The sequence below is a fragment of the Chrysochloris asiatica genome, unplaced genomic scaffold (assembly GCF_000296735.1).
Source record: "Chrysochloris asiatica unplaced genomic scaffold, ChrAsi1.0 scaffold00017, whole genome shotgun sequence".
NCBI classification, from domain to species: Eukaryota; Metazoa; Chordata; class Mammalia; order Afrosoricida; family Chrysochloridae; genus Chrysochloris; species Chrysochloris asiatica.
The window spans coordinates 32,474,645-32,488,030 of NW_006408535.1; the positions used below are offsets into that span (position 1 = coordinate 32,474,645).

General features: G+C 38.7%; 1 protein-coding gene and 1 non-coding gene across 2 annotated transcripts; both read left to right on the top strand.

Annotated features, from left to right (window-relative positions):
• The first annotated feature begins 418 nt into the window (after positions 1–418).
• Positions 419–1,414, top strand: LOC102832695 (olfactory receptor 6S1-like). Its single transcript, XM_006835549.1, has one exon. It carries the CDS (start codon positions 419–421, stop codon positions 1,412–1,414), a length of 996 nt encoding a protein of 331 aa, XP_006835612.1.
• A 7,853-nt stretch (positions 1,415–9,267) lies between these two features.
• TRNAT-UGU lies at positions 9,268–9,340 on the top strand. Its single transcript has one exon. It is a non-coding gene; the product is annotated as a tRNA-Thr (tRNA).
• The last annotated feature ends 4,046 nt before the right edge of the window (positions 9,341–13,386 follow it).

Here is a 13,386-nt window from a genome sequence, read left to right on the forward strand (position 1 = left end):
TCAGTAATAACTTTTTATTGTTGTAAAAATATAGATTACAAACAATTTTCCATTTCAATACTTTTCCACATGTATATTTCAGTGAAAGCAATTATATCAATCATGTTATACAACTAGGTGATACCTTTATTTTAATAATGAGATGTGCTATTTAAGATCTGAAAACAGGAGATGTGAAGCTGGTAACTCCTGGCATTTTTACACCAAAGTTTTTAGCTATCCTTTATAGAAACCTTCTTCCAGCTCCAAAATCAATCAAAAGATGCCCTCGGGTGCATTTTCAAATTTTAATAGACTCTGTGATTGAAGAAAGGAGACTATGTGGGCCAAATCATGATAAAATAAGTTTTAGAATTGTTCTGGAAGAATCCACTCTCATCAGGAAAATGTTCCTATTGTTGCACAGGTGGGAAAGATAATGGCTCCTGGCGAGAACCAGAGCAGTGGTGTGACAGAGTTTATCCTAGCAGGCTTCCCAAATTTCAACAGCACAAAAGCAGAGCTGTTTTCTGTTTTCCTTCTTGTTTATCTGCTGACTCTAACAGGCAATGTGTTGATCGTGGGGGTGGTTGGAGCGGATACACGCCTGCAGACCCCCATGTACTTCTTTCTGGGCAACCTGTCCTGCCTAGAGATCCTGCTTACTTCTGTCATCATTCCCAAAATGCTGAGCAATTTCCTCTCAAGCCAACACACTATTTCTTTTGCTGCATGCATTACCCAATTTTATTTCTATTTCTTTCTTGGGGCCTCTGAGTTCCTACTGTTGGCTGTCATGTCTGTGGACCGTTATCTAGCCATCTGTCACCCTCTGCGCTACCCCTTGCTCATGAGTGGGGATGTGTGCTTCCGTGTGTCCTTGGCCTGCTGGATGGGAGGACTTCTCCCTGTGCTTGGCCCCACAGTGGCTGTGGCCTTGCTTCCTTTCTGTGGACATGATTCTGTGGTACAACACTTTTTCTGTGATAGTGGCCCATTGCTCCGGCTGGCATGCACCAACACCAAAAAGCTAGAAGAGACTGACTTTATCTTGGCCTCTCTTGTGATTGTATCCTCACTGATGATTACTGTGACATCCTATGGCCACATTGTCCTGGCAGTCCTGCGCATCCCCTCTGCTTCGGGCCGACAGAAGGCCTTTTCTACTTGTACTTCCCACTTGATGGTGGTGACTCTGTTCTATGGAAGTGCCATTTTTCTCTATGTACGGCCATCACAGAGTGGCTCTGTGGATACTAATTGGGCAGTGACAGTGGTAACAACATTTGTGACACCGCTGCTGAATCCATTCATCTATGCATTACGCAATGAGTGCGTCAAGGAGGCTTTGAAGGACATGTTTAAGAAGATGGTAGCAGACTATTTGTGTCATCTTTTACTTACTAAGAGTTTCAATAAGAAAACAACGAGGTGAAAGTAAAGGGACACAGTGTCCCTAGCTTTGTGTCTTCTCCGTTGTTACTCTCTTTCCAATTATCTTGAATGTCACCAAATGACTGAATTCGGGAACTTCTAAAGAACTCTGAAGTCATTAAGCATGACCTCACTCAGAAAAATTCCTTGATTTTATATTACAACTGATATAATGTAAGAATGTATATAATGTATCTGTATTATCATTGGTATATTATAATATCATCATCATGTTATTAGACCTTCAAAATTTGGGACCATGGTGACTCTGTACAGTAAGCAATGGACTGTGAACCTCAAGGTGGTGGTTCAAGCCATGAAAGAAAGTCACTCCATGAAAGAAAGATGAGGTTTTCTGCTCCCACAGAGATTTTAAGCCTCAGAAACCCTATACAGGGTCTTTATGAGTCTGAACCGATTTGACTGACATTTAACAACAACTTGTGAGAAATTAACCTAAAGGTCCATGGTGACCTAGGAATTCTATGAATGGGCTTCAGAAAAGTTATATTCCATAGGAATGTAAATTTTATGTATTTTAACATATATGCATTTGTTTGAGAAGACTCACAATTTGAATCCAGCTTTTAGAGGGATCTGGGTATGACCTTACTCCCAAACTAATTAAAAGACTTGTGTTTACACAAGTCAAGAATTTTAAGAACCTTTTCCTTATAATCACAAAAAGCACAAAAATAAGTAGATTACCTGGATATTTTTGTATACTTTCCAGAAACAGTTTGCTATTAGATGGAAAAGAGGCGAAGCCAATTTAATAAAGAGACTTATTTACTTCTCTATGACAATCCCAGGTACCTGTGGAAAACTAAATTTATGAGGAGTTTCATGAGTAATAGAGCATTTAGTGAATATTTCTAATTTGCACTTTATTAATAAAGATTAATTAAAAGTATCTCCACCAATTTTGTCAGTGGACAATGTTCTTTTCATCTGTCAATCGTTTTATATATTTTTATCAGTTGCCTTAAATCTTTCTTTGTTTTTAATAAATTTGAGGTTGGGATATGACACTTTAATATCAAAGAATTAAGAATATCAACCGTCGTTGTATCTACCAAGAACCAGATTCTGTGGTAAATTTTACTAGCTTGTTGAACATTTGAAAAGGGAATGTGAATTTTATTTGTGGCACTCTTTGAAATACTGGAGACAAACACTCATTCAGCTCTTTGCTTATTTATTTATTCATTCAACAGAAGTCTATTAAACACTTTTGCTGGACACAGTAATATACAAATATATACTAAAATTAACATGAAATTGTTTCTAACATCAAATAGTTTAGACTGTAAGAGAGGAACAATAATTCTAAGGATGATAAAGAGTTTACAAAACCATTGGGTATCATATAACGATTGACTTATTCGATTCCTTTATTAGAAAAATGTTCACAGAGACTCTCAATCATTGTGCAGGAGCTAACCCTATGCTGGAGGGTGTGTGCATAAAGACAATGTACAAAAATAACAATGAAAAAGATTCTAAGTAGAGAATTTACATAAAATTTACATTCCTATGGAATTATAACTTTTCTGTGTGCATAAGAACAATGTACAAAAATAACAATCAAGTAATACCAAAGACCTTGAGAGAATGAGTCATTGGGTCTGGAGCCTCAGAACCACAGTCTCAGGAGATATGAAGGTGAATTGGCATAACATAGTCTATATCCTACTGTGTTGAGTAGTGACTGGGGTCTTAAAAGCTGAACAACCATCTAAGGTGCAACTATTGGTCTCTTTCTGTCCAGAGGAAAGAAGAATGAAGCAAATAGAAGAACATGGAAACAATTCATTCAATGAACAAATGGATCATGTGAACATTAGTTTCCATGCTCCTGAAGTTAGAAGAACTATATAGTGGACAGCTATCAGTACCTCCTGCTCTGAAAGGGATTACATTAGAAGGTCCTGGTTAGAGTGGATAAAAAACGTGAAATGAAATTCAAAATCATAAAACAACAAGCCAGGCTTACTGATCAGATAGAGACTGATGGAATCTTCAAGACTATGGCCCTTAGTAACCCTTCAGATGTGCAAATGAACTCACCCCCTTGACTAGTTTTTTAGTCAAACAATAGACAGATTTATAAGAACAATAGCATTAGGAGAGTACACACTTCTTAGAATAATCAACCACTTCAGATCAAAATGGCAACATTTACCCAAGCCCAAATTTCAGAAGGGTTAAGAATAGAAAGGCCAAACTCAGGGAGGAAGTGAATCAAGTGATGTTACATTATGAAGATTGCAATCAATGACATAAAACAAAATGTGTATAGATTGTAGAATGGGAAACTGATTTGCTCTGTAAACCTTTGCCCTTTCACAGTAAAAAGTTAGATAGATAGATAGATAGATAGATAGATAGATAGATAGATAGATAGATAGTTGTCAAGTGTCATCGAGTTGGTTCCAACTAATAGCAGCCCTATTTAGGGCTTTTAAGAACGGCTATTGAGTTTGTATCACCAACCTTGAGGTTCAAACTGAACTTGAGGTCCAATGCTTATCCTACAATGCCACATCAGGACTCCATATATATGGAGTCAGTGTGTTGTCCCATATATATATCAGGATATGGACAACACTCTGACCTCAAAATAATGCTGAAAAAATGCAAACTGAGCATAAGCAGCAAAAGACATGGCTACAAAGCTCCAGTGGGTACTGCAAATAGTATTGCTGTTACATAGTTACCATAGTAACACACATAAGCACAAACTAAATCATTCTATCCAGAAAGATTTCTGAGTACTAAAGGAATGAACAAAAAAAGCTCAGTTATTTGAGGGAAGAAGTGTGGTAGAGAAATGTTTCTCAGGAGAAATGAAATGTTGCCTTAAATTTTCCCTAGTTTCAATCACATTAGAAGGCTCCAGACTTCTTGTTGTTGTTGCTGTTAGGTGCCACCAAGTAATAGAGACCTTATTCACAACAGAAGGAAACACTGCCCAGTCTTTCACCATCCTCACAATGTTGTTAAGCTTGAGCCCATTGCTGTTGCCACTGTGCCAATCCATTACATCGGGATTCTTCCTCTTTTTCGTTGATCCTTCACTGTACCTAGCATGATGTCCTTCTCTAGGGACTGGTCCCTCCTGATAATAAGTCCAAAGTATGAGAGACGAAGTCTCACCATCCTGGCTTCCAAGAAACTCTTTGGCTGTAGTTCTTCCAACACAGATATATTTATTCTTCTAGTAATCCGTGGTACTTTTAATAATCTTCTCCAACACCATAACTCAAATGCATCATTTCTTCTACAGTCGTCCTTATTCATTGTCCAACTTTCACATTCATATGAAGATATTGAAAATGCCATGGCTTGGATCAGGCACATTTTAGTCCTCAAACTGACATCTTTGCTCTTGAACATGTTAAATATGTCTTGTGCAGCGGATTTGCCTAATGCAATACGTCATTTGATTTTTTGACTGCTGTTTCCAGGAGTGTTGATAATGGATCCAAGCAAAATGAAGTCTTTGACAATTTCAATCTTTTCTCCATTTGTCATGATGTTATGTATTAGTCCAATGGTGAGGACTTTTGTTTTCTTTACATTGAGGTGCAATCCATACTGAAGGTTGTGGTCTTTGATCTTCATCAGTAAGTATTGTAAGTCCTCTTCACTTTCAGCAAGTAAGGTTGTATTATCTACATATCACAGACTTTCAATGAGTCTTCCTCCAATCCTGGTGCCACGTTCTTCTTCATATAATCCAGTTTCTCAGATTATTTGAATGCAAAGGTCAAGTGATGAGGAACTCCATAGCCTGCTGCTGGCCTTGTTTTTGCTGATGATATGGAGATTTTCCACTATATCTTCCCACAGATATAGTCAATTTGATTTCTGTGTATTCCATCTGGTAAGGTCAATGAGTATAGTTACCTTTTACTGTGTTTTAAAAAGGTATTTGCAATAAATAAGTCATCAATCTTGCAAGATTCTATCATGCATTCTCAAGCATTGTTTCTATCACCCAGACCATATTTTCCAACTACTGATCCTTCCTCTTTGTTTCTAACCTCTGCATTCAAATTATGAGTAATTATTAATGCATCTTGATTGCATGTTTGATCAATTTCATACTGAAGAAGCTGATGTTGTTGTTGTTGCTATGTGCCGTAGAGTTGGTTCTGACTCATTGTGACCTGTACAGGGTTTCCAAGGCTATAAATCTTTACGGAAGCAGAAAGCCTCATCTTTCTCCCACGGAACCAGCATCTGGTAGTTTCGAACTGCTGGTTTTGCGGTTTGCAGCCTGATTCGTAACCACTACGCTACCAGAGCTCCTTGAAGAAGCTGATAGAGCTTTAAAATTTTATCATCACTGGATTTAGAGTTTGATGTGTAAATCTGAATAATAGTGGCATTAACTGGTTGGTCTTCCTTGTAGGCATATGGATATTATCCTATCAAGACACCATTATACATCAAGATAGATCTTAAAATGTTCTTTTTGATGATGAATATGGTGCTGTTCCTCTTCTATTTATCATTTCTGGCATGGCAAACCATATGATTGTCAGATTCAAAATGACCAGTCCAGTCCATCTCAGATAAGGAAGAAACTGTGAAACTAAACTCAACATCATATAAAAAGAATGGTCTTACTGGTCAGAAAGACTGGAGGAATCTAAGACTATGTATCTCGACCATACTTCAGTTCTGGAAAGAAACTCACCTTAGTGGCCCAATTTTAAGCCAAACAGTAAATAGGCATATGGGGGAACAACAACACTTGTAAGGTATGCTCACCATGTAATGATCAACCATTCAAGAGCAAAAGTGAGACATTTACCTAAGGATAAAGCAGAGAAGGGATGGAAAGGAGGGTGGAATGATAAGCATGTTTTTCAGAGTTGTTTTCGTTTCAATGGAATGTGTAAATTGTGTGTATAACAAGTATACACACTTGTATGTGCATGAAAGTTTATGTTTCAATGACAGTCTACATGGAAATGCTATTTCTAAGCCTTCCTCTCTAAAATATCAACTTTGATTATATGAAATTTGTATTTAAAAATATACATAGCCATGTTGGAGTCCTGGTATGGTGCTGTAGGATAAACACTGGACTACAAGGTTGGTTTGAACTGAAAGGTCGGTGGTTCAAACTCACCAACCGCTCCTTGGAAACCCTGTACAAGATCACTATGAGTCGGAAATGACTGGACAGCACTTAACAACAATAACATAGCCATTTTAGGCAGACAATATGAGGGGGCCTCAAAAAGCTCATGGAAAAATTCCATTTTCCCACAGATTATTTTGAAGCTCCCTTCTGTTTGCACCACTTCACTTATAAAGCTCTTAATGAAATCTTCACTTACTGCAATGGTAATAAATTCAGCAACCATTTTCACTCTTCTCCTTAATCTCAACATCATTTAACAAATTTAGTCTCTTCTCTGAAATAATGTTTTCCATTGGCCTGGGAACACATTTGCCTGACAGTCTATCTTTCCAGTTTCTAGTTTTCTGTTTTCTTTGCAGATGTATGCTCCTGTATGAAGCCATTGTATATTAGCTTCTCAAAGTGCAGTCTGAAGATCTTTTCTTTTGTCTTTATACTTTCTCTAGGAAATTTCATTCACAGTCACAATTTTAATAATCACATACTTAAAACCTCAAATTTGTATCTCCAGATCTAGTCTCTGAGTTCCAAATTCATATATATGATTGTATACGCAACAACTCCAAAAACATATCTCAAAAACACTTCAAATTCAGCATGCCTATGACTCAAGAGAACACATCACTTCTTTGCCCCCTTGCACTGACTTTGGTCATCTTTTTTGTTGTCTGCCTTAGTAAGTGGCGTGGCTCTGTGGGTTAATGCACTGGACTGCAAGTCACTTTGAACTTCAAGGTCAGTGGTTCAAGCTCACCAGCTGCTCCTTGGACGCTATGAATACAAACTCGGTACTGACTATATGGCACTTAGTAACAACAACTTTAGTATGTACCTTTGGAGTCCTGGTGTGGCACAAGGTCGGTGGTTCAAGCTCACCAGTGGCTTCTTGAAAACCCTATACAGGGTCCCTATGGGTCGTAACCAACTCAATGGCACTTAACAACAACAACAACTTTAGTAAATAGCATAAGTAGTAAATCAGAAAATTAAGAATTTTGCCCATTCATTCTTATATACATTCATCCAGTTCTCCCTACTTCCATTACAACCTGATTGATCTTTTCGAAAGTAAATGTGGAGGGACCAACTATCACCAACATAGAAAAACCAGGGGTGGAGTGTGTCCTTTGAAACTGGGGTCCCTGAATTATGAAGCTCTTCGAGCGAAAGAAAGATTGATGCCAAGAGAAATGGAGAACTCCAAGGAATGCTGGGCCTACAGATGTTGAAAGGAAACAAGGACCTTTCTCTGAAGCCAGACTTGTAGTCTCCTAAATGGTAAGAAAATAAATTCATGGTTGTTAAAGCCAAAAATCAAAAACAGTAAATGTGGTCGTGTCGCAAGCATCTACTTCAACAGTGACCACTTAAATCTTTTCAATGGCATTGTGTTGTGTTAAGATAAATTCTACAGTCTAAATTATAGCCTATAAAGCCAGCCATATGTGTTCTAGTCCCCTCTTGTTGTTAAGTGCTGTCAAGTTGGTTCTAGCTCATAGCAATCCTGAATAAAGTTTCCAAGGAGCAGCTGGTGGGTTTGAACTGCTAACCTTGTGGTTGGCAGGCCAGTGTTGATCCACTTTCTTCACCATTATACCTCTATGCTTCACTCTGCCCTTATTTAGTTTCTTTCTCACGGGGAATGTATTTGCACATGCTCTTTCTTTTTCAGAAGTTCAGACTTTTTCTCAAACATTAGTTGTCCATGTCTTCCATCTAAATTTAAGTCAGATGTCTCTGTTGTAACTATTATGTGATTGCATTGCTTTATTCTGGATAGCTATTTCAACTTTTTCTTGTGTGGTTTTATTTGTGTATTACCACCTCCATCAGAATAGGAAGATTGTATTTTATTCTCGCCACTTTGGGGCCTCGGTCACATTGTCTACCCTGTGCAAAGCACAGTGCCTGAACATGGGAGAAACACGGTAAATGCATGTTGAATGAATGACTGAATCTCTTGGACCAGGTGCCAGATTCTTGGGCTGGCCAAAACCAGAGGGAAGAGAAAAAGAGCGGCCTCTCCCTAACTCTGCTCTCTGCCACCATTTTCTATTTCTTCTGGACTTCAGGTTGGGTATTTAGAAGCGTCCAGAGCCCCCTGATAGAAAGAGCTGCCGCCCCTACTCCAAGTCATTCATAAGCAGATCCTCAATGAGACCAGGGAAGGGCTAGTCAGTGTCCAGCTGTTGTCCATCTCTGGAAACCTAGGGGAATCCAGTCACAAATTGATTGTGCTTGAGCCTGACCCACCCCAATTGTCAGAGAGGCCTGGGCGCCTTCACAACCTCTGTCTCGTCTCTCAAAATCTGAGGGTCTTATGGCACTCCCTGCACTAAGGGAAAATCCGTCTGTTTTAAGAACAACATGAGTCGGAGCAGGCACTTATAAGAATCAAGGAGGCTGGGAGTGCATCTAGAGTCCTCCTCTGCAAAGTATCCGCCCTGGACTTCCCTGTATCTCAGGGATGCACTCGTGGCCCTGATGGTGTCTGGCCTCAGTAGCCTGTCAGGCTTGAGTCTAAGAAGCATACCCTTACAGAGACTTGTTGTTTGGGCCTGGTTAATAAAATGTTTTTGCATATATAAAGAACTACTTTCTCTAATATACATGCCTTTATGTAGGAATGAATGCCAACTTGTTGCTATTTTCAAAATCTAAGGAATTCCATGTTAAAAGGAAAGGTATATGGTGGCTCCATAGCTCAGGGGTTAGAGCACTGGTCTTGTAAACCAGGGGTCGTGAGTTCAAATCTCGCTGGAGCCTCAAGGAGATCCTTTTACTCAAGGTTACAGAAAGGACCTATTCCACTCCATTTTGTCAAGTGTAGAAATAAGTTGTTAAAGAAAGAAGCACTGTCAGATCCTTCCATGAGCCAGAACATGAAAATTAGGGACGACAGAACACAGAAAGTCAAGGCTCCTATGACCCAGGGGGAAAAAAAAGGTTGTAAGAGTTTGTTTTTGTCATATGTCGTCCAGTCGGTTCTGACTCATGGTGACCCTATATACATTCTCCAAGTGGGTTTGAACAGTTGACCTTGTGGTTAGCAGTCCAATGCTTGTCCTACAGTGCGACACGCCTTAAGTAAATAGAGGAGGAAGTTAAATAGCCAGGTGTATTTTCCTAGGGTGGTGATATCCATATCCTTCTGTGTTCGCAGAAGAGAGAAAATTAGTCTAGGCCAGCAGGACCTCTAGCAGGCGTAGGAGTGTGGAGCTTTGATCACCTCCCCACCATCTCCTACCGGGCACCGCAGTTTCCTGCGCTCTTAGAGAGAGCATTGGTTGGCAGATTACTCTGGGGCAGCCAAATCTAAAAACATGCATAGACGCTCTAATCCAGGTGATTTCTGCTCTACTTGCATCCTCACTTTTCTCTGACTCTGACTCTCTCATCCTATTGCTTCGAGGATGCTCCCAGGATTTGGTTCATTATAGATTCCTCTCTCTGGAAACATTTTGAGCTCCATTCTGAAACCAGTCTTATGCAAAAAAATAATCAATAGGTGTCTAATTGCTTCTACATACACACACATCTGTTCTATAGCTTGCCTTTATTGAATTTCAATAGCTCAACTTTTAACGTGAAGGACTGTAATGGCTGTAACTCTGATGATAATTGCATCTCTGGTTGGATTCTGTGTGGTTCCAAGGAGGTGTACAATTTTGCTTCAGCTCTCTATTCAATTTCAGAAAGCTCTTAGCCTCCTAGCCCAATGGCTGTGAAATGCTTATTTCAAGTGCATGTTCATACAATTGTTTGCTGACTATTAGCTTTAATTTTGCATGTCTGCTTTGTGAGCCCATCCTACATGTGGTTTGGTTTGCTTACATGATCTGAGTTCAAGGAATTCGTTTTGGGAATGAATCTATATCCTATTCTTTAAAATAAGTTGGCATCCATGAAATATTCAGTGATCGTCCTTCTATTAGCCCTTGTTTCATCCTTAACCAATTTCATTACCATGAATAACTAATACTAGACAATTCAAGTCTTAAGCAGAAATTTGTACTGTAGAAATGCTTGTCCTTTAAAAGATGTGAACCAATAAATGGAATAAGTATTAAGGGTCTTATAGACAAAGAAGCAAAGGGGTAAAATCAGACAACAGAGTGAAGATCTGCAGAACCCAGGAAAAACTAGTTTCATTGGTGAATATAAAAGATGCTGGAACAGGGCCTGATTGGGGAGGGAGTTGCTGAATAACAAGCTTGGATTCATTTTTACTATTCTTGGCGTGGGGATGATGTGCTAACAGGATACATCCTTTTGGTGGTGTTGTTGTCATTGTTAGGTGCTGCCAAGTTGATTTCTACTCATGGAAACCCTATGCACAATAGAATGAAACACCACCTGGTTCTGTGCCATCTTCACAATCATTGATAAGCTTGAGCCCATTGCTGCTGCCACGGTGTCAACCCACCTCATTGGGGGGTCTTCCTCTTTTTCTCTGACCCTCTATTGTACCTAGCATGATGTCCTTCTGTAAGGACTGGTCTCTTCTGATAATATATCTGAAGTATGAGAGGCAAATTCTTGTCATCCTGACTTCTCAGGAGGATTCTGGCTGTACTTCTACCAACAGAGATTTGTTTGTTTTTCTAGTAGCCTGTGGTACTTTCAATATTCTTTTACAACACCATAACTCAATGCATCAATTCATCTACAGTCTTCCTTATATATTGTCCAACTTTCACATGCATATGAAGTATTGAAAATACTATGGCTTGGGTCAGGTACACCTTATTCCTCAAAATTTTCTCTTGAAAAAATAAGTCTTGTGCAGCAAAATTGTCTAATGCAACACATCATTTGATTTCTTGACTGCTCCTTCCATGAATGTTGATAATGGACCCAAGCAAAATGAAGTATTTGACAACTTCAATTGTTTCTCTGTTTTTCATGATGCGATTTATTGGTCCAGTGGTGAAGATTTTTGTTTTCTTTACAATGAGGTGCAACCCATACAGAAGGCTGTGGTCTTTGATCTTCATCAGTAAGTATTGTAAGTCCTCTTCATTTTTAAAAAGCAAGATTGTATCATCTACATATCATAGGTTGTTAATGAGTCTTCTTCCAATCCTGATGTCATGCTTTCTTCATATAATCCAGTTTCTCCGATTATTTGTTCAGCATACAGATTGAATAATTATGGTGGAAAAATACAATTCTGGCACATACCTTTCCTAATTTTAAACTATTCATTGTCTCCTTGTTCTGTTCAAATGACTGACTCTTGGTCTATGTACGGGCTCCTCATAAGCACAAGTAAGTGTTCCAGAATACTCATTCACCGTAGTGTTGTCCATAGCTTGTCATGATTTACACAGTTGGAAGCCTTTGCATAATCAATAAAGCACAGGTAAGCATCTTTCTGGTATTATCTGCTTTCAGCCAAGATCCTCTGGATATTCCCTGTCAAAGTACAGTTGCAGCTGTTTTAGCATTATCTCTAGCAAAGTGAGTGTCTCCAGTGCTGCATCAATTTGTTGGAAGATTTCAATTTGTATTTCAGTTCCTGGGGCCTTGTTCTTAGCCAATGCCCTCAGTGCGCCTTTGACTTCTTCCTTCAGTACCATTGGCTCTTGATCATATGGTATCTCTTGAAATGATTGAACAACATCCATTTCTTTTTGTTACAATGACACTGTGTGTTCCATCCAACTTCTATTGATGCTTTCTGCATCATTCAATATTTTCATGATCGAATCCTTCAATATTTCAAGTAAAGTCTTGAATTTTTTTCTTCAGTTCTTCAAACTTGAGAAATGCTGAGCGTTTCTAGCTCAGCATTCTAACTCCAGGTCTTTGCACATTTCATTACAATACTTGACTTTTTTTGTCTTCTCAAAGTGCTCTTTGAAATTTTCTGTTCAACTCTTTAATGTCCTCATTTTTTGTTTCCATTTGCTTTAGCATCTCCATGCTGGAGAGCAAGTTTCAGAGTCTCTTCTAACATCCATTTTGGTCTTTTTCTTTTTTCTTGTATTCTTAACGACCTTTTGCTTTCTTCCTGTATGGTGTTCTTGATGTCACCCCACAACTCTTCCCATCTTTGGTCCTTAGTGTCTAATGCATCAAATCTGTGCTTGAAATTATTTCTAAATTTAGGCAGGAAATGTTCATGCCATATTTTGGTTCTCATGGACTTGCTTGATCATCTTCAGCTTCAGCCTGAACTTGCATATGAGCAATTGATGGTCTGTTCCTGGCCTTGTTTTGATCAATGGTATGGAGCTGTTCTGCTGTTTCTTGCCAAATATAGTCAATTTGATTTGTGTATGCTGTCTGGTGTGGTCCATGTGTATAGTCATCTTTTATGTTTTAAAACAAGTATTTGCAATAAAGAAGTCACTGGTCTTGCAAAATTCTATCCTGTGATCTCCAGCATTGTTTCCATCACCTAAGCCATATTTTCCAATGACTGATCCTGCCTCTTTGTTTCCAGTCTTTGCTTTCCAATCGCCAATAATTAGCAGTACATCTTGATTGCATTTTGATCGATTTCAAACTGAAGAAGTTGGTAGAATTCTTCAGTTTCATCATCACTGGCTTTAGTGGTTTGTGCATAAATTTCAATACTAGTGCTATTAACTGGTCTTCCTTGTAGGCAGATGGATATTATCCTACCACAGACAGCATTATACTTCAATCTAGACCTTAAAATGTTCTTTTTGACCATGAATGTCATTTCTCTTCCTTTGTTATTCCCATCATAGAAAACCATGTGATTGTCAGATTCAAAATTATCGACACCTGTCCATTTAGGCTCATTAATGCCCAGGATATCACTCTTTATGCAATGTTTC